Source organism: Haliotis cracherodii, unplaced genomic scaffold, assembly GCF_022045235.1.
Source record: "Haliotis cracherodii isolate W230 unplaced genomic scaffold, xgHalCrac1.p SCAF_5, whole genome shotgun sequence".
NCBI classification, from domain to species: domain Eukaryota; kingdom Metazoa; phylum Mollusca; class Gastropoda; order Lepetellida; family Haliotidae; genus Haliotis; species Haliotis cracherodii.
This window is the reverse complement of record NW_027266308.1, coordinates 17,503,196-17,524,528: the sequence shown is the minus strand read 5'-3', so window position 1 is coordinate 17,524,528 and position 21,333 is coordinate 17,503,196. Positions and strand designations below refer to the sequence as shown.

Below are 21,333 nucleotides of genomic sequence, written 5' to 3'. Positions count from 1 at the left end.
TACAAAATACTTTTGTATCATACACTATTGTTTGAATATAATATAAGAACAGACTACATGTATTTTTAAATTGTTATTTCCATGGTTATCAGTAATGTGTCATAGGTTTCATAAGTTCATAGTTTTGATAAAGTTTGGAAGTTATTCACTGTTGAGAGTAATTGTTTTGAAATATACTCCCGAGTTTATAAAATGTTCCCCCCGAAATATGTGGTGAGACATCATGACTCCCATTTGTATCCGGCTGTTTTAAGCCATGTATGTGTTAGTAACCACAGATCTGTAATCTGATATGGACTACAGCTGAAATGGCGTATGAAATGCCAATTAACCACTTTGTTAACTGTTACACCTGATGAGAGTGGTTATGATTATAAGGAATTGGCAATTGCATCACGCTTCAGTGAGCCAGCAGTACTGCTGGTATTGCCAGTGGGTTGAGGAGTAGCTACACCGTAGCTGTCATCAGACTCTACAATGTCTTGAACATCATGGTACTTGCAGAAGTTGTGTAGGACACATGCAGACATGATTGTGTGTGGAATGTTTTCAATTTTGGAATCAATATACTTTAACCTACGAAACCTGTTTTTCAAATGTCCAAAAGCAATTTCAATTACAATTCTTGTTTGAGACTGTTTCCTGTTATATTTCAAATGAGCCATCTTCAAATTACCATGGTCCTTGTAAGGAACCATCAGCCATTTCTTTAGGGCATATGCACAATATCCTACCAAATGATACTTTTCATCAGGAAAGTGCTGAGCCACATTACTTTGAATAGACTGAGACAGGTTAGAATGGCTGAAAACACGCGCATCATGGGCTGATCCAGGTACTCCTGAAACAAACAGACACATGGTCATAGATTGTTAACATAATTTTGTTATTTGTTCATTGTAAATTAGGTTGAAATATATTGAAATACAATTGTGATTGAATACAAAACAGTTTATTTGTCTTTATTTCTAAGACATTACTTTGGAGATAGATAGATAACACATAGTAAATAAAATAGAATATATAGTGGGCCCATCAGTATCTAGTCCTAAACAAAATGTATCCATGTGCATGAACGATTTTGCTCACCTGCAAAACAGTCTGTAAACACTCCATGGCTGTCACAGACTGCCTGTAAGATGACTGTATGGGTCATTTTCCTGTTGTTGTAATCCTCCTGGTGACTTGATGGAGCTTTAATGGGAATGTGACAACCATCAATGGCTCCAATGACCCCTGATAGCATGAAAAATATGTCTGCTCTACAATGTGCACTTATAGGCTACAACAGACTACTTTGCCTCACTTCCTTCTAACCTGACCCCCCAGGTCCTCCTGTACTGAGGTTGCCTGGCTAATGACTTATATGGACTTGTACAGATGCCATTCGCCACGCTGCTATGTTACAGTGCAGGTTAGCATGCAGCAGGGGGGAGACTTAAAGTCAAAGGGGACATAAAGATTTTCAAGTAGGCCTATATAAGGACACAAATTCAAAGTGTATTCATCATATATATTGTTACAACTTATACAATGATATATTATATACTACCCGACAAAAATATACGGGACATGTTTCAACATGATCAACAGGTGATAGTTTAGCAATATAAATAATCATACAAATGAATACAATTATCTATGAAAAATATCCGGATATCCACTTGTCTACTTACCTGGAAATCCTGCACGGTCTTGAAATTCTGATGCAATTGTTGCCATCCTATGTGCATCAGGCCATTTTATGTATTTCTTTGCCATCTTTTCAGTCACGGTATTCACCGTGTGTACGACCGAGTGACACTGCTCTTGGCTACTCCAAATTTAACACTGATGGTCCTCATGGAATCTTGATATGCCAGGTACCACAGCGTGATCATAGTCGACTTTTCCAGGGACACATGCGTATTACCTCCAGAGAAGGTAGTGACAATACTCGGATCTGTTTGGTGTAATTCCTGACACAGCTGTTCGAAGCTTGTCCTGTGCAACCTAAAGTGAGATTGGAAATCATCAGTCGAGTATCGAGGGACAATCACTTTAGCATACTCCTCATGATGAGGATGGTCGTCTGGCTGCATTTCAAGAAGACAGGTACTTGATAATAAAGACGATCTTCTTCGAAATTGAGGCCTTAGTAAATAATCAAACAAAAACTGGTTTGGCTCATCGATAGCGTCTATCAACGCAGCCAACCCAGTACTGCCGATTCCCCCTTCCGCCATGTTGTTTTGAATTTCGCGCTGCGGTCAAGGTTGAAAGTCGTTTTCGCGCCACGGTCAAGGTCGCAGCGACCAACTCTCGGTCCCGAGACCGGAGTTTATGACCAGCCGCCTTTGGTCAAGTCGCGAAAACGTACCCCGGGTCGTGACCGCGGTTGTGTGTTTTCATGACCGAACGACCGGGCGGTCACATGACCGCAACGCCAAAACGCTAAACCACGTTTCTGGTCATGGCCATTTTTCTGGTCAAGCCCGCGAAAACGGCCCCCAAGTAATTTAACAATTGTAGGGAGACATTCGAATTAAAATATACAGTATTTGTAAAGTAACAGTGTAACATTCACGATTGAAATGAGAAATCTGTTAATACATTCTAGAGTTCAATTTGGGTTTCATCAATTGGATTAACATTTGTTCTTTTTCCAGTCTCAGCTGCTTGTTACTTGTAAACAATTTATAAATCGAAAAAATGGTAAATTTCCCGTTTCCGCAATCATCAATGTGTTTGCTGACACCTATGCATCGAACATCAGGGTCTCTAATCTGCTGTTTGTGTACCGTGACTCTATCTTTTAATTCCATGCCGGTTTCACCGACGTAGTTTTCGCCGCATCCCGAACATCTCATAACATACACCACATCTTTGCTGCGGCAGCTCATGTCGGCTTTCACATTGAAACCCTTGCCATTTGCAAAAAGGAAAGTAGTACCTTCACTTATGATGTTACACGTGCCACATCTTGGTGTGTTACATCTACTTACACATGGTACACTCTCTGTACAAGAATATTTGGATGGACAAAGAATTTGCTTGAGATTTTTTGGTTGCCTGGTACTTTTTATAATTTTAAATTTATTCAGTCCTTGTTTCATTTTATCACTTTGCTGTAGAATTGGGAGGTTGTCCCTTATGACTGGCATGATATCACAGTTATTAGGATTGAAGGTGGACACAAACGGTATAATTTGGTCGCCCACAGATTTTTCATTAGGTTTCAGGAGAGTATGTCTTTGAATTTTTAACGATTTTTCTATGGCGTCATTAATGACGCGAAGCGGATATCCTAGCTTCCTGAGAAACCCCATCAATGCTTTCAATCTTAAGTCTCTTTTATCCGTTTCCGACACGATGGTACATACTCTCCGCGCAAGTGAATAAGGAATGTTAGTTCTTGTATCCCTGGGGTGACATGAACCGAATTGTAGGTATTGATTGGTGTCCGTTGGTTTGTAGTAGATATCAGTTTTCAATTTAGTATCTTCCTTTAATACAAGGACGTCCAGAAATGGAATTTCACTCTCGCTGAACTCCATAGTAAAACTGATGGAAGGATGGAGCGTATTAATAATATCCAGAAAAATGTCTAAATTTTCACGAGTTGAGAGCCAAACTAAAAAACAATCGTCCAAGAATCGCTTCCAAGTGTTTGGCAATGGATTCTGACATGGAATCGTGTACCTTCCTGTAAAGAATATCCTCTATGTAACCCATCACAAGTGTAGCGTATGTTGGAGCGACTTTCTTTGATGATAGAATCTTCCGTTGAAACAGAAGGTATTATTTTCTAAGACTAATCTTAAAGATTCCTCGATGAAGCTTTCCGAAAATTCAGTGTCAATAGACTCAGGATGTTTTCTCAGCCAAAATTGAACTGCTTCCAATACCAGATCATGGGGTATGTTGGTAAATAAACTCTTCACATCAAAGGTGCCTAGAGTCGCATCAATAGGTACGGCATCGGGCAGGTGGGTAAGAAAAAGAAAGTCTACATCGTCTCTTACAAAACTCGGTACATGCTTTGTTAATGGTTTTAAAATGATATCGACGAGGTTACTTAGGCGCTGAGTCGGGCTGTTCGGTTCTCCGACAATCGGCCTGAATGTCAAATCAGGACAGCTGGTAATTTCGATATACTCCGCATTCTGTTCGGCAATAGCATTATTTATCAATTTACTTTTATGGATCTTGGGTAGTCCGTAGAAATTAGCCGTCTGCGGGTCACAGTTTATCAAATAGTCTTTTTCTTTAGGGTGTAGATCTCCTGAGAAGTCTTCACTATATTTTTAATCTTCTTAATTACAGCTTTTTCAGTATTATCTGTTTTAATGTAAAATTCCTTGTCTTGCAATAATTCATAAATTTTTGATTCATAATATTCCGAGTCCATTATTACGACTGCGCCGCCTTTATCTACTTCCTTAATAACAATCGATTTGTCATTTTTGAGATCCTCCACAGCTTTACGTTCTTCCAGTGATAAGTTGGAATGGCACTTCCTGATGTTCCGTAGAGGATATTTCTCCAGGTTGTTTCAGTAGTCATCAAGGTATTTATCCCTGTTCTTTTTTGGATTGAACATGCTTTTGTTCCTTAATAATGGTCTATTTGTGATCTAATTTTTATCGGAAACGGATATATCATCCTCTTGGTCATCGCATTCAAATATTCCATGAGTCTCAGTCTTCTACTGAATGCATGAATGTCCACTTTAAGCTCTTCGTGATTCTGTGACGGAGTTGGCGTGAACTTTAGACACCGTTTTAGTAAAGTTATATCAGCTGTAGTGAGTTGTCTTTTAGAAATGTTATTTTTTTTCGGATCAACGCGTTAAATTACTTGGTTTCGTCGCTGGAGTGTGTATATACATTATGACGTCACAAGTGTAATTTATGACGTCATCATAAGTATGATGTCATATTATATGTCATTGTCACTGAAGAGCTGTCATGAGACAGCGAAAGTACTATGTCTGAAACTGACATAGAAAGAAGGTGATGGACTAACGTGGACTTAATTATTTTATTATATATATTTAATTAAAAATTATAATTAAATATTATAAATAGATATATATATATAAATATATAATTAAATAAGTGGAGTAAGATTGGACACAGTTTTAATTGGCTAGCGCTTTCAACTCGTACCACGTACGAGTCTCATGAGGCAATACCTGAATAACGGACATGTGGTACGAGTTTAGATCTTTACTGTGCTTTTATATAATATATATATATATATACATTTCCTTTTTCTTTCTAGACCGCCTGCGTGTTCTAGAGGTAGAGCGTCCGCCCGGAGAGCGTAAGGTCCGGGGTTCGATCCCCGGCCGCGTCATACCAAAAGACGTTAAAATATGTTACTTGTTGCCCTGTCTTGCGCTCGGCATTTAAGGGGCTTAAACAAGGACAGGTCGGCTCGGAGTCAGTACACTGTGTCTGAGTGGGGTATTCATGTTAAACTGCGGCATGGTATCTCAGTGGGCTAGCACTATAAATCGCCATCAGTCCAGACTAGTACAAGCAGACACACGCACACACACACACACACACACACACTTGCATGCACGTCGCTATATAAGTGCAATCATCATGGACTCGACGTTAAACCCAATTTTACCTCACCTCACCTCTTTTTCTTTCTAAACTTCCGTATATAAGCATTCAGAGGAGTGCTGTCAACGGGAGATTGACGGCCATGATCGCGTTACATTCGTTTCCTCTTAGCAACTTGTTCTTCGAATGTAGATGTTTAACGAAGGCGAAGTTCTGTCTACATACAATACTACGTTTGTCTCGATATGAGTATGTATGTTCGTTAATGTGCCCAACGACAATAAAACATATATGATTTGGTCGCAAAACAATCGATAATGCAACCGTGAAATGGAACCATGCCAGTTACACCCATATCGACAAGGAACAGAGGTCACAAACGGAAGGTAAGTAATGTTGTTTCAGTAAATCATTAACTTTACATTTGCTTGGTTTACTGATTACACAGTTCTAAACATTAACCGTAGATATTTGTTCTCGTCTTTGGAGTAAATACCCTCAACGTTCTGAGAAGTCGATTACGCAGCACAATCGGCAAGCGTATTAGTCACATGGCCATCTCTCGGAGACTACATCACTTTGGCATCCGATGTTATGTTCCAAGCAGGAAGCGAATCCTCTTCTTAACAAAGCACAACGAAGGAAGCGATTTTTCTGGTCAAGGCAACACAGACATTTTCTGGTGCAGGATTGGAACAAGGTTCTGTTCTCAGACGAATCGATCTTCAGATGTTTCAGTAACCGTAGGACATTCTATTTCTGCCCAGTGCAGGCAGGTGCTTTATGAACGGATTCGATGTGTGGAATATAACAGATTGGGGTCAGAATGAAAGTAAGGCGTGTCTCCCATGAAAGATGCTGCCATTACTGTCCACAGACTACTGAAAAACACCCACTCCAGATTCACGTTTGGGGGAGGATGTTCAGGAATTCTGAAGAAAGTGCCGGGTACCCTGAATAGCAATAAATATCAGCAAGTTATCATCAACGATATCAAACAGCATAGGTCTCGTTTAGTTTTCCCAGGTTAAGATTTCACTTACCAGCAAGATAATGCTTACGCTAATAACTCACGTGCAACTCGTAGATGTTTGGAGCAGGATACGCTCACCTTTTAGCGAACACCTGGTATCACCACTGTTTGATAGTGATTCATAACACATGTTACTGATATAGTCGGAATCATATAATGGACTCTTATGATTATTGAAATGGTTTTTGTGGGTCTTATATAATTGACCATATTGTATGATATGGTGTTTGTACAGCAAACTAAATAAGAAAACCGGCTTGGAATTCAGAATGAAGAATATTACTGCTTCTTATTGTATTAATGTTCCAATTATCGCTGAAGGCTCGGGGCGTTTGTTCATTCGCGATGAATGTTTCATTATTCAACAGGAAGATAATAATGAAAATGATATTAATATGTACATTTGAAAAGCGCTAATTCCATGCAACGGTCATAGGGCACAATGATTTTGTAAATACACCCACGGAAAGAGTATAGTGATTGAGTGGGTGTTATTTTACAGCAATCATCCCGCTATTTTACTAATAGTATCCTGGTACTATTGAAGGATGCATCTCAGCACAGCAAATGGCTGCACCTTTGACAGACTGAAACAACATCATATAGTCAGTATGTTGTTAAATGTAGAACTAGGCATCATACAGGACCGGCATAGGTTTTTTTGAGAAATTGGTTGTTAAATTTGATTTCAAAGTAGACACAATTTATGGACAACAACTTCTGTATTTACTGTAAAGGCATTATACCGTTATCAAGCAAGAAATTAAGGGTAACCTAAAAAAAAGACATTCTATTTCTGCCCAGTGCAGGAAGGTGTTGAATGGACGGACTCAATGTGTGGAAGATAACAGACTGAGGTCACACCTACTTATATCTAGATTGGGCACAATCAACGCTGACGTTCTACGTGGAAGCAATGGTGAGGATAGTTTTCAACCATTTCCTAAATGTGTCGCACATTAGCTTACGTTTTTTATATTATACTGGCCAAATGACCAAACGGGTAGATTGGTAAATATAAAACTTCCACCTCAGAGAACAATCAATCACGATTATCTGCCGAAAAATGATATGACTGGATCACTGAAAAAGAGTGATGACTGTCGGTTTTCGCGAAAAGGGTGAGCATGTCCTGCTATATCTTATAGCTACTTAGAAGGAAGAAACATAATGCATTTATTTGGCTGTGGTATGTTTGTTCAAACTTTCGCATTGTTTTTTTCAGATGGTGTCAATCATCACACTGTGCATTGCTTTGCTGTATCATGTGGCAGCAGGTAGGTTTGATTTCACGGTATGGTTTCAGGGAATAAATGTAATGTTTATCAATCGCTTTTCTTGAAACCTAATCATCTGCCCAGCATTCCTGCATAAAGGTCAAAGGAGGATAAGGATCCCCTTTGGGCACACGGGAAATACATTATTAAATGATTGAAGAATACTTTTACACATCATAATGAAAATGATATGGTGTGTCCATACATGAATGAAAATGAGACTTTGGGACCTATGATAATTGTAAGAGAATAGCTAAGGCTAAATGGGTGTCAAGGTGGCTATGGCTGATTAGAGGTTTTCAGGAAACATTTCTTTCTAAACTAATTAGCTAATTAGGAGCAAGTTTTTGACCAACGTCTATCTGGAAATTGATTTAAACAAAGTGCAAACATATGTCAAATCAATTCATAACGGACTTTCTCATAGATAGATTTTCTGTTCACTTACTTCAGTCATACTTGTGTATTTGATCATGCCTAAAGTCCAAAACGTGTGTACGAATTTCTAAGGAAAAAATCTTGCTGTCAGCCATTTGTACATGCCTCATATTTTCATACATGCATACAACTTTAAATTCGAACATTTCCAGTGGATGAAAAAAAAGGTGTTTATCCTACCTCCTCCTTAAAGCACAGCGCTTGTCTGCAAGGACAAAAGACATAATTTGAAATATAATAAGCAAAAACTGTGAAGATTTGAATCGTTTCAAAGTTGTTTGAACTGTTATGTTGGTATTGGAGCCAAGGCTAACGGAACGTTTTCCCATTCTATTACCCTATGCAAAGTAAACATATGTTTTTGTTGGTTATTGTTTGACCTCGTTCCATATAGTATGGAAGTTAAGATCGTATTAGTGCCAAGGACGTTTCGTGAAATGGGACAAAGCTAATAAATGAAGAATCGGTATTGAAAAAAACCTGTTTACAGTTTGACATCTGGCTTAGACATATCCGGCTTAAATACTATCTCACTAGTGTAGTCCAAATGTGGTTGTTTTCATTACCACACACACCATTATAAGAGTAGCGATTAGCCTCTTTGACTCCAGCCCGGAACTGCTTGCTCTTTAATGTTTGTCTATCATGCCGCACTCCTATCGCATTATCAAATTGCATTTCAGAGCATCTTGAAATGATTGAAAAGCCGGTGAGCTTCTCGGACGCCGAGAAGGAATGTGTTGCAAAAGGTGGCCATCTAGCGTCTATACATGACCGAAACCACAACGACAGGTTGAAAGACACATGCAGAGGTTCCGGTAAGTCACACATGATCGTAGATATATAAATGAGTGAGTCAGTGAATGTTCATTTGCAGACCTTCATATATTGCTGAGTGCAGCGTTAAAACCAAACCAACAAACAAATCCATACTTCGCCATATATATGCCAGGTTCTCCGCACAACTGTTGGATTGGTCTGATGCATGACGGACAAACCTGGCAGTGGACCGATGGCACCATGGTGGACTACACATTCTGGCATGGCGGTAACCAATTTACCCTTCATACAGTTATACGATAAACACGAATAACTCGTTGCATGGAGCACATCGGGTCCGTCGTGTCTGTTAACATTGATTGTTCCTGTTCCATAACCTGATATAATTCTGGAAAATATGAGTCGATTTTAACATCTTTTTAACAGTATTTAAATTACAGCGTGTTACCTAAATAAAGGAAAGCCTGAAGTCATGAAGGGTGTTTACCACTTTGGTCAAATTCACGCGTACGGTCATGGCGTTAAGAAACATGAGATACCAAGAATCATAATAATAATAATTCTGGCACACCAAAAGAGACAGCTCTGTAGACACGACCGAGACACTCGTGTGCCCTGGAGACTTTCTTCACTGTTAGAGAGACTAAAAAACTTTTCTCTTAATTTCAGGCAGCCCCACCACTGAGACCGGAACGGTGTGTGGCGCCCTCCTCCGTCAATACACCGACGTTGGCGAGTGGATATCAGAGAAATGTGATGCTCCCGAGACCCACGCAGTGGCAATCTGTTCGATTGGTGGATCCCAGAACCCCAACACAGGACGCCCGAACACAGGACATACCAACCAACCAGTCATGTCACAACCAGCTGTGACGTCACAACCCGTCACCATGGCAGTAACTGATTTAGGGACAGCTCCCGCTCGAAGTACGTGAGGATACCCAAATAGTGAAACCTCTTAAGCCGGAATTTTAATTAATAGTTTCTGCTGAGTAATGTCTTTTTGATTAATGTAGACATTCCCAATAGTATTTGTCCCAGGTGGATATGTTACATGTAATTTATATTAATTTTTAAAGGAATGAGTGAGTTTGGTTTGACGCTTCTTTGAACAAAATTCAGTTATATCAAAGCATGTCAGTTTGATGTGAGAGGAAAGGCCGAAGTGATGAAGGTCGAGAATGAAGATGATGCTGACAAACCTTGAAAGAAAATCAAGGCTAATCTGAGATTCGAACCCGATCATAGTCTTTTGGCACGCTCTGGAATCACAGACGACTGGGCCAAACGTGTTCGCTGTAATATTTCAGATTAAGTGAGTCATGGTTATTTTTGAGGTGATATCAAGATGGCATTGTCACAATTAACATTACTTATTTTAGCAAAGATAACTACACGCGTTTTACAAGATCCTATAGTGTATAATAACTCCTCACAATGTATTCCAGAGGGAACACGGTTGACTGTGAAGGGAACTCACTTTGAACAGAACGGCAAGAAGGTTTTTCTATCCGGAGTTAACCAGGCCTGGATAGCCTACGGCTACGATTTCGGAGACAATAACTACGAATACAGACACTTAGAATTTGAAAAGTACCTGAAGTTGGTTTCTCAAAACGGCGGCAATTCTATACGTATGTATCCCAGAGTGTACACTTAGGGAATATTTAACATTTTTGGTTATATTTTAGTTTTGAGCAGCTGGAATTGGTTAGATGTGAACATATTGGGATGAGTATGTATTATGGTTCAGTATAATTTGGAACAAAGTCGCATACACAATTTATTTCGAAAGATTTATTGACGGGAACATTTTATAGGAAACCGACAATGTCGGAATTGACTGACCATTTTCAAAAACAACAACAAATGTGTCTGTGATCACAAAGGACACAATTCTATGACAGCAGTGAGGCCCTGTCACCAGCCGATCACGCAATCTGCTAAATGGTTGTTACGTTAGAAAGTATGACAAAAATTCTTCTTGCTAACATCCAGGTTTATCAAATTTGGTATGAGTCCACAAACTTCCCGGAATAAGATATTTTTGGGTATAACATTTAAAATAACAACTGATTTACAAAAGAGATAATTATTAATGGTTGTGGTTTAATCTTCTTCTCATCAACTGATGTTTTCTGTCTCGCGATCACGTAATGCATTGATAACTATTTAGTTGGATAACGTCTAAATTGATGGCAAAGCAATAGGGAAGATCTATCTATCCCTCAAGGGAACGGGCTTCCAGGCCGACACCTATATTACTAACTGTTTCAGGTAGTACTTCGGGGAAGACACCTATATGATTAACGGTTGAAGGTTGTACTGTGAGGCAGACACCTATATGAATAGCTGTTGCAGGTAGTACTTTGAGGCAGACACCTATAAGATTAACTGTTGCAGGTAGTACTTTGAGGCAGACACTTATATGATGAACGGTCGCAGCTTGTACTGCGAGGCAGACACTTATATGATTAACTGTTGTAGGTAGTGAGTTGGACACCTATATGATTAACAAATACAGTTAGTCTTGCAAGGCAGACACCTACATGATAAACAGTTGCTGGTTTTTGTGCGAGGTAGACAAATATATGATTAACTGTTGGAGGTTGTACTGGGAGGCAGATATCTATATGATAAACGGTTGCAGGTTGTACTATGGGGCAGACGTCTATGTGATTACCTGCTGCAGGTTGTGCTGCGCGGCAAACACCTCTATGATGAACGGTTGTAGGTTGTACTGTGAGGCAAACACCTCTATGATGAACGGTTGAAGGTTGTACTGTGAGGCAGACACCTCTATGAATAACTGTTGCAGGTTGTACTTTGAGGCAGACACTTATATGATGAACGGTTGTAGGTTGTACTTTGAGGCAAACACCTCTATGATAAACGGTTGTAGGTTGTACTGTGAGGCAGACACCTCTATGAATAACTGTTGCAGGTTGTACTTTGAGGCAGACACTTATATGATGAACGGTTGTAGGTTGTACTGTGAGGCAAACACCTCTATCAATAACTGTTGTAGGTTGTACTTTGAGGCAGACACTTATAGGATGAACGGTTGTAGGTTGTACTGTGAGGCAAACACCTCTATGATGAACGGTTGTAGGTTGTACTGTGAGGCAAACACCTCTATGATGAACGGTTGAAGGTTGTACTGTGAGGCAGACACCTCTATGAATAACTGTTGCAGGTTGTACTTTGAGGCAGACACTTATATGATGAACTGTTGTAGGTTGTACTTTGAGGCAGACACTTATATGATGAACGGTTGTAGGTTGTACTTTGAGGCAGACACTTATATGATGAACGGTTGTAGGCTGTACTGTGAGGCAGACACCTCTATGATGAACGGTTGTAGGTTGTACTTTGAGGCAGACACTTATATGATGAACGGTTGTAGGTTGTACTTTGAGGCAGACACTTATATGATGAACGGTTGTAGGTTGTACTGTGAGGCAGACACCTCTATGATGAACGGTTGTAGGTTGTACTTTGAGGCAGACACTTTTATGATGAACGGTTGAAGGTTGTACTGTGAGGCAGACACCTATATGAATAACTGTTGCAGTTAGTTCTTTGAGGCAGACAATTATATGATGAACGGTTGTAGGTTGTACTGCGAGACTGATACCTCTATGATGAACGGTTGAAGGTTGTGCTGCGCGGCAAACACCTCTATGATGAACGGTTGAAGGTTGTACTGTGAGGCAGACACCTCTATGAATAACTGTTGCAGGTTGTACTTTGAGGCAGACACTTATATGATGAACGGTTGTAGGTTGTACTTTGAGGCAGACACTTATATGATGAACGGTTGTAGGTTGTACTTTGAGGCAGACACTTATATGATGAACAGTTGTAGGCTGTACTGTGAGGCAGACACCTCTATGATGAACGGTTGTAGGTTGTACTTTGAGGCAGACACTTATATGATGAACAGTTGTAGGTTGTACTTTGAGGCAGACACTTATATGATGAACGGTTGTAGGTTGTACTGAGAGGCAGACACCTCTATGATGAACGGTTGTAGGTTGTACTTTGAGGCAGACACTTTTATGATGAACGGTTGAAGGTTGTACTGTGAGGCAGACACCTATATGAATAACTGTTGCAGTTAGTTCTTTGAGGCAGACAATTATATGATGAACGGTTGTAGGTTGTACTGCGAGACTGATACCTCTATGATGAACGGTTGAAGGTTGTGCTGCGCGGCAAACACCTCTATGATTAACAGTTGCGGGTAGTACTTCGAGGCAGGCACCTACAGGATGAAGTGATGCAGTTAGTGCTGTGAGGGAAACACCTATATGATTAGCACTTGTGGATGGTACTGCGAGAGAGACACAAAGATGGCTAACATTTGCAGGTATTAATGCGAGGCAGACACCAATATGAGGAATTACTGCAGGTTGAACTTCGAGACGGACACCTATATAATGAACATATACAGATTGTACTGGGAGGCAGACACCTATATGATTAACAGTTGCAGGTAGTACTGCGAGGCAGACACCTATATGACTTACTGTTGCAGGTTGTGCCGCGAGGCAGACACCTATATGATTAACAGTTGCATGTAGTAGTGCGAGGGAGACACCTATATGATGATCAGATACATGTATTGCTGCGAGACAGACACATATATGATTAACAGTTGCAGGTTGTGCTGCGAGGCAGACACCTATATGACTTACTGTTGCAGGTTGTGCCGCGAGGCAGACACCTATATGATTAACAGTTGCATGTAGTAGTGCGAGGGAGACACCTATATGATGATCAGATACATGTATTGCTGCGAGGCAGACAACTATATGGTTAACATTGCAGGTAGTACTGTGAGGCAGACACCTATATGATTAACAGTTGCATGTAGTAGTGCGAGGGAGACACCTATATGATGATCAGATACATGTATTGCTGCGAGACAGACACATATATGATTAACAGTTGCAGGTTGTGCTGCGAGGCAGACACCTATATGGTTAACATTGCAGGTAGTACTGTGAGGCAGACACCTATATGATTAACAGTTGCATGTAATAGTGCGAGGGAGACACCTATATGATGATCAGATACATGTATTGCTGCGAGACAGACACATATATGATTAACAGTTGCAGGTTGTGCTGCGAGGCAGACAACTATATGGTTAACATTGCAGGTAGTACTGTGAGGCAGACACCTATATGATTAACAGTTGCATGTAGTAGTGCGAGGGAGACACCTATATGATGATCAGATACATGTAGTAGTGCGAGGGAGACACCTATATGACTTACTGTTGCAGGTTGTGCTGCGAGGCAGACACCTATATGATTAACAGTTCTATGTAGTAGTGCGAGGGGGACACCTACATGTATATGATGATCAGATACATGTAGTACTGCGAGGCAGACAACTGTATGATTAACAAATGCATATAGTACTGCGAAGCAGACAACTTTATGGTTAACTGTTCCAGGTAGTAGTGCGAGGCAGACACCTACATGAAGTAACGCAGTTAATACTGTGAGGCAAACAGCTATATGATTAACAGTTGCAGGTTGTACTGCGAAGCAAACACCTATATGCTTAACTGTTGCAGCTGGTACTGCGAGACAGACACCTATATGATTAACAGGTGAAGGTTGTACTGCGAGGCAGACACCTATATCTTTAACAGGTGCGGGTAGTACTTCGAGGCAGACCCCTACATGATGAAGTAACGCAGTTAATACTGTGAGGCAAACAGCTATATGATTAACAGTTGCAGGTTGTAATGCGAGGCATACCCCTATATGCTTAACTGTTGCAGCTGGTACTGCGAGACAGACACCTATATGATTAACAGGTGAAGGTTGTACTGCGAGGCATACCCCTATATGCTTAACTGTTGCAGCTGGTACTGCGAGGCAGACACCTATATCTTTAACAGGTGCGGGTAGTACTGCGAGGCAGACAACTGTATGATGAAGTGTTGCAGGTTGTCCTTGTGGGGAGACATCTATATGATTAAATGTTGCAGGTTTTACTGCAAGACAGACCCCGTTTACAGGTGCGATTAGTGCTTCGAGGCAGACACTTATTTGATGACGTGAAGCAGTTAGTGCTGTGAGTGAAACACCTATATGATGAAGTGTTGCAGGTTGTACTGCGAGGCATACCCCAAAATGATTAACTGTTGCAGCTGGTACTGCGAGACAGACACCTGTATGATTAACAGGTGAAGGTTGTACTGCGAGGCAGACACCTATATCTTTAACAGGTGCGGGTAGTACTTCGAGGCAGACACCTACATGATGAAGTAACGCAGTTAATACTGTGAGGCAAACAGCTATATGATTAACAGTTGCAGGTTGTACTGCGACGCAGATCACTATATGCTTAACTGTTGCAGCTGGTACTGCGAGACAGACACCTATATGATTAACAGGTGAAGGTTGTACTGCGAGCAGACACCTGTATGATTAACAGTTGCAGGTTGTGTTGCGAGGCAGACCCCTATATGATTAACAGTTGCAGGTAGTGTTTTGAGGCAGACACCTATATGATGAAGTGCTTCAGTTAGTGCTGTGAGGCAGACACCTATATAATTAACTGACAGGTAGTCATGCCAGTATCGTTTGAAGATTTCAAGTATTTAGTGTTTGTCAATAGTCGAGACCAGTGAACTAACGTTTAACTATATTTCATTGCAAATTTATATTGTGAGTGAGTTATCTGTCAACAGATCAGCATTCTTCCCAGGATAATTGCAGCAATCACCTAATACGTGAACACCTCTTTTCCTGTCACGTGTACAAACATATGACGTCTTTGAGAGGCATTTTGAAGTTGGAGTACTTAATACGGATAAGACAACCTCAGTCCAGGGGAACAAAATCAAAGTACTTACAACCAACCTTAAAGACTTCAAAATCAGATATCTACAAGAAGCAGACCACATCAAAAGGCCGCAGCCATCAAGCAACCGTGATCAACTCCAGCATGCAATCAACTCATGAACACCTCTTTTTATATTGCATGTACATACATATATCTTCCTCTAGGTGTGTGGGTACATATCGAGGGAGCTGTCACTCCCCATTTTGACGCATCTGGCATGGTCGTGAGCCTGGATCAAAAGGGCACCTTTATCAACGACATCAAGAAGTACCTGCGGAAGGCACTGGAGTACAACATCCTCATCTTCTTCTGTCTGTGGAACGGGGCCCTAGCACAGAACGACCACTTCAAGCTGGACGGGCTAATCAAAGTATTTCTTTATCTTGGGCCCAGATACACATGCACATTATTTCGTCTTTCACTCCATCTAAAAGATCTTGTTATGAACAAATAGTGAATGCAATGGATAAAAGTGTCAGACAGTTATGATATATTAAATAAGTTCACCTTTCAGCAAAACAGCTCAAAGACAGGTATTTTTGCAATAAGGTGCAACATGTCTGAAAGAGAAAATTCGCATGTCATATTTAAATATGTACACTCTTACACTCTTCAAAAAAAGAAACGCACAGATAGTATGTAGTTCATTGAACACTAAATCAATCCGGTATATAAATTGGATATATGTTATTGGAAAATGCTGGTGGCCTGATATTCGACGAATTGTACGTCAAAACGCAGCCATTGTCGATTAGAAATATCTTGGGAGTGTCTAAAGAATAGAGATCGCAATACATATAAAAACTATAACCCCCCCCCCACCACCACCACCACTATTCAATGGTTGATCCCTGGTCTACAATATGCCTCACTTTCAGGACGAGGCAAAGTTGCAGTCGTACATAGATAATGCCTTGATCCCGTGGGTGAAGGCAGTGAAAGACGAACCCGCTATGGGGGGCTGGGACATCATCAACGAGATGGAGGGAGAAATCAAGCCCAACCTGGCCAACGCAGAACCATGTTTTGATACAAAATTCCTGCTTAACTCTGGGGCAGGTTGGGCGGGCAACAAGTATACGGCAGAGGAGTTTCTGAAGTACGTGTACTAGAACACACTTGCACAAGGTGATAGGAACAAAGCTACGACTACTGTGAAATACTGTTAACGTTTTCACGTTGTAGTCCCGTTAGGGCAATGACCGCGTAGTGAAAAATGACCCAGGACCTAATTTCACAAAGCAATCTCGGAAATATCGTAATTTCAATAGCACAACGATCGCTTTGTGAATCGAGTCAATAGTTTGTGGACGACTGACTTGCCAGTGCATGGGTCTGTGACGGTTGCCACAGGTGGGCCTGGACACGCTCATCTTTTTGAGAATACCTGGTATCACTATTTAAAAGTTATTAATAAACACATGTTGATGATGTCGTCGGACTCCAACAATGGACTCTTCTTTTAGTGGAGATTTCTTACGATCATGGGATGTTTTTTGTCGCTTTTATTATCAAGACAGAAGACTGTTCCACACACTGTAACCACCGCGGATTTCCACTTTGTTTAAAGAGGTTAACTTATTTATAGTTGACATTTCTACACGGCCAGGTGCTCTCTTCCAGTCTCGGTTTGTTTGTTGTTTAACGCCGCAATATTCCAGCTATATGACGGATGTGTGTACATAATTGAGTCTGGACCAGTCAATCCAGTGGTTGACATCATGAGTATTGCTCTATCTCGCTCTATCCCGTTAATCGCCTCTTACTACGAGCTTGGGTTGCTGAAGACCAATTCTAACCCGGATCTTCACGGGTCCAGACGTTGCAATCAGTGTGAAACTGGTAAAATGACATAGTGGTGATAGGGTATCCACTAACTCCTCTATTGATATACGGCAAAATAGATTTTGAATAAACTGAATCAGCCTTGCTAGGACTGCCAATTAGTTATAGAATTGGCCACCAGTTATCTATGCTGGTCGTAAGAGGCGGCTGAATGGTTCGATCGCTCAGGATCGGTGACTTGGTTAATGCATGTCATTGCACCCCGATCGCGACGGTGTTGATAAACGTTGCACATAATATCACCCATTGGATTGTCTACTTTCTTTCGTCAGGCGTTGCTCATGGTTTATCTGATCCAGGCTCAATCTTGTACAGGCCGTCCTCATATAGCTAGAACATTGCTGACTGCGGTGTTAAACAACAAACAATAATGTGCATGACACTAACATCATGCGCATGTCGATTGTGCAAAATATATGAGTATAGATAAACTGTGATTTCGTAGCATTTGATTGGCTTATTTAATAAATTTTATTTCCGTTTCTGATGCCGTAAACCGAGAAACAAGTCCACGCCCACTAGTCCCACTGACTTGTTTCCTGGTTGACTGAATATATAATGGACGTGGCTGAGCATATCTCTGATTTATCGCACTATACTAAAAGTGTTTTTGTGGTCATGATTAATTAAGCAGTATATGAAGTTATTATTATTGAGGTATTTATTTATAAGAATTGACTTCAATATGTTTTTTGCGTTTATGGAGTTATGAAAGTGAAAAAGGTGTGCTCACTTCGCGTGTGAAAAAGAGTGTAAAATTTGAAGTTAATTCCTCATCAAGTCCAAACAGTTCACCTTCTTGTTTTGCAGATTCATAAACTGGCAGGTAGATGCTATCAGACAGGTTGATCCCCAGGCGCTCGTCACGGCTGGGTCTTGGGAAGCGAGGGACAATGTTGACAAATGGGGTGGCTTCAATCTGTACAAAGACGAGTGCCTTGTGAAGGCTGGGGGCAAAAAGATGGTAATTTCCGGAATACGTGTAAACGCTACGTTATACCTCACTTTCGGTCAAGACACCAAGAAGGTCACATCCTGTCAGACTCGTGTCAGACTGATATTAATACTACAGTACGCGACTATATATTGACGTGATACATGCACGTGATATATGTGTTGGATTTGCTGGTTTTCCAGCACATTGTTGGGGACGATGTCGTTCACACTTTTCTGTGACAACGACAGATGTATCGGTCAATACTCCTACGGGTTAAACAAAGAAAACCATGGCAACCAGACCGGAAGCGGGGTACAATAAAGTACTCCAACAAGTACACTCAGTACAACAACGCCGATCGAGCCGCGTGTCCTTCGATGCCTGGTCCGTCGGTTCCTGGGCGTTCAGTGGGGAGGATAAAGTGACGAATACGCACACAATTCACTCCATACACGAGTATGCGTTTCGAGAAGTTGAGTGACAGTACTGTATCGGGATAAAAAGGAACAGTTGTGAAAACAGGATGACTCAGCTTCACCCAACCTTTTGTTCTCAACTGTACCTTTATACACGTCTCCCTATAATGTACGGTCAATCGTCCTCCATCATTTAATAAAAGGATGAAAGTTAATATCGCCTTAGCGCTCAGATCGCTTCATAGGACGGGGCCCTGACGTCTTTCACCAGTTCAAGGTGACGCGAGGTGACGTGTTTTACTTAAATATGTTACACAAAACCAGCCATTATATCCCGGCGGCGTGTAAATAAACAAATATCATCAAGGGCAAATCTATGGTCGATAGCATGCGAAACGATCAACGTCGTCAGGGTACGATAACACAGAAACGCAGTGTCTAAAGAGCCGCATGGGATTACCCGGAAGTTATATTGAGAGTAGGCTTATGAAAAAAACAATAGCATTTAGTACAACACTGAACTCTTAGTTGCATATTTACAACTCTGTTGTGGTTTCAGGGCACGCTGACATTCTATTCGAGTCATACGTACTCCTGGCAAGGGAAATATAGCGAGTTCTCCCCCTTCAAGGTCAGTCCTGTTGACACTGAAATTGTCATTTCATCCTTTATTTATCAAACGTTTACAGTTCAGATGCACATGACTGTACCCGGAAACACAGGGCATCACTAAGGTAATCATATGTTGCTCGAACTTACACCTAGAACATTGGTGAACAGATGTGATGTTAGTATTTCCGAATCACACTTATGGGGCCAAGTCATTGACAAAAGCACGGGTCACACGGTCGGCAAAGGTTGAACAGTGGTCTGAGGTAGCTTTGTAGATTATTGCATACTTTAGTCGTTACAGGATCCACTGATTATGGGTTCGAATCCCGTCTTAGCCCTGATAACTATCCTTGATTTGTCAGACGTTCTGCTAGGTGTCACCAAAGTCGTGAACCTGTGTCACATTGGGATTTCTTTCCACTAATTGAAATGACGTGTAGCGATACAACAAAAAAAGCATGGTCCAGACCGGGCTCAACCAACCGACCTTTTATACGATGGTAAGATATTCTAAACCTAGTGCATATGTCCTGAATAGACATGGACATATATTTATGCATATTATTAATATTGATATTCGGCGGGGCAGTTTTTGTTACATCATGACACAGTGGGCTGTTCCACAAAGTTAGGTCAACACTAATACCATTGCAGCAAGTCCCATAATTTAACAAAGACTAACGATAGTCGTAGCGATAAGATGACTGTGTTGATCATGACACTGATAAATGCAGTTAAGATCAGCAATGTTGTACACAGATATGTACCCGAGATTGACAGAAGGTCAAATTAGAATAGTACGCTTCTTTCAGCACGTCTTTGCCGACTACGGGCTTAAGAAGCCGTTGGTGGTAGCCGAGTTCAACCAGGTATCAGGGGCAGGGATGGACATCGTTGACCAGTTCAAACACCTGTACACAAGTGGTTACGCTGGTGGATGGACCTGGCACGCAAAAGCTGACGGCAGCAACACTGACTCAACGGCCACTCAGATGCGGGGACTCCTTTCACTGAAGGGCAAGGACGACCTGACGAGCGGAGGCATGATTCCGCTTACGTTGTGATCAGTCAGTGTCGAATCTAACAGTGCAGGATTATATGCAATAGGTTACAGGCAGTTTAAGAAATAAACATAGGCATATTTCTTTTGCATTATGTCTTTCTTAATGAGAACAACTAAACTATTGTACAAATAAATAATGATGTTTTTAACGTTCTTAATAGTTTAAATTCTGTCACATCTAAAATATAAAATAAGTGTATGTGACAACGATTTTAATAGCTATTGTACATCTTTACGTGAACGACCTCTGGTGTATTAATTCCATCAAATGGCAAAGGAAGTGGATCTAAACCAAACAAAACAGTGATTGATAGAAAGAACATACGACTATCGAGATTACAGGTTCCACGGATGACGCACTCATGTAAGGCGCCGCGATGCGTCTATGGAGAGTAACGTCCCTTAGGCGTGACAGAAACCTATGGTTGTGTGTTCGAATCCCAGTTCGCCCTGATTATGTTTTAAGTTTTGTCAGCACCATAGCCATGTTTGTGCGTTTCACCA

At 40.9% G+C, this 21,333-nt stretch overlaps 2 protein-coding genes across 2 annotated transcripts; one reads left to right on the top strand and one right to left on the bottom strand.

Annotated features, from left to right (window-relative positions):
• Positions 1 to 371: 371 nt before the first annotated feature.
• On the bottom strand, positions 372 to 1,880 carry LOC139443567 (putative nuclease HARBI1). Its single transcript, XM_071224542.1, has 3 exons — positions 1,783 to 1,880; positions 1,090 to 1,262; positions 372 to 841 (listed from the first exon to the last, which is right to left on the bottom strand). Exons 1-3 carry the CDS (start codon positions 1,878 to 1,880, stop codon positions 372 to 374), a joined length of 741 nt encoding a protein of 246 aa, XP_071080643.1.
• A 5,573-nt stretch (positions 1,881 to 7,453) lies between these two features.
• Positions 7,454 to 20,910, top strand: LOC139443911 (mannan endo-1,4-beta-mannosidase-like). Its single transcript, XM_071224801.1, has 11 exons — positions 7,454 to 7,510; positions 7,817 to 7,868; positions 8,990 to 9,124; positions 9,259 to 9,354; positions 9,756 to 10,013; positions 10,535 to 10,720; positions 16,121 to 16,326; positions 16,835 to 17,055; positions 18,612 to 18,765; positions 19,714 to 19,785; positions 20,579 to 20,910. Exons 1-11 carry the CDS (start codon positions 7,508 to 7,510, stop codon positions 20,828 to 20,830), a joined length of 1,635 nt encoding a protein of 544 aa, XP_071080902.1. The 5' UTR covers positions 7,454 to 7,507; the 3' UTR covers positions 20,831 to 20,910.
• Positions 20,911 to 21,333: the final 423 nt, after the last annotated feature.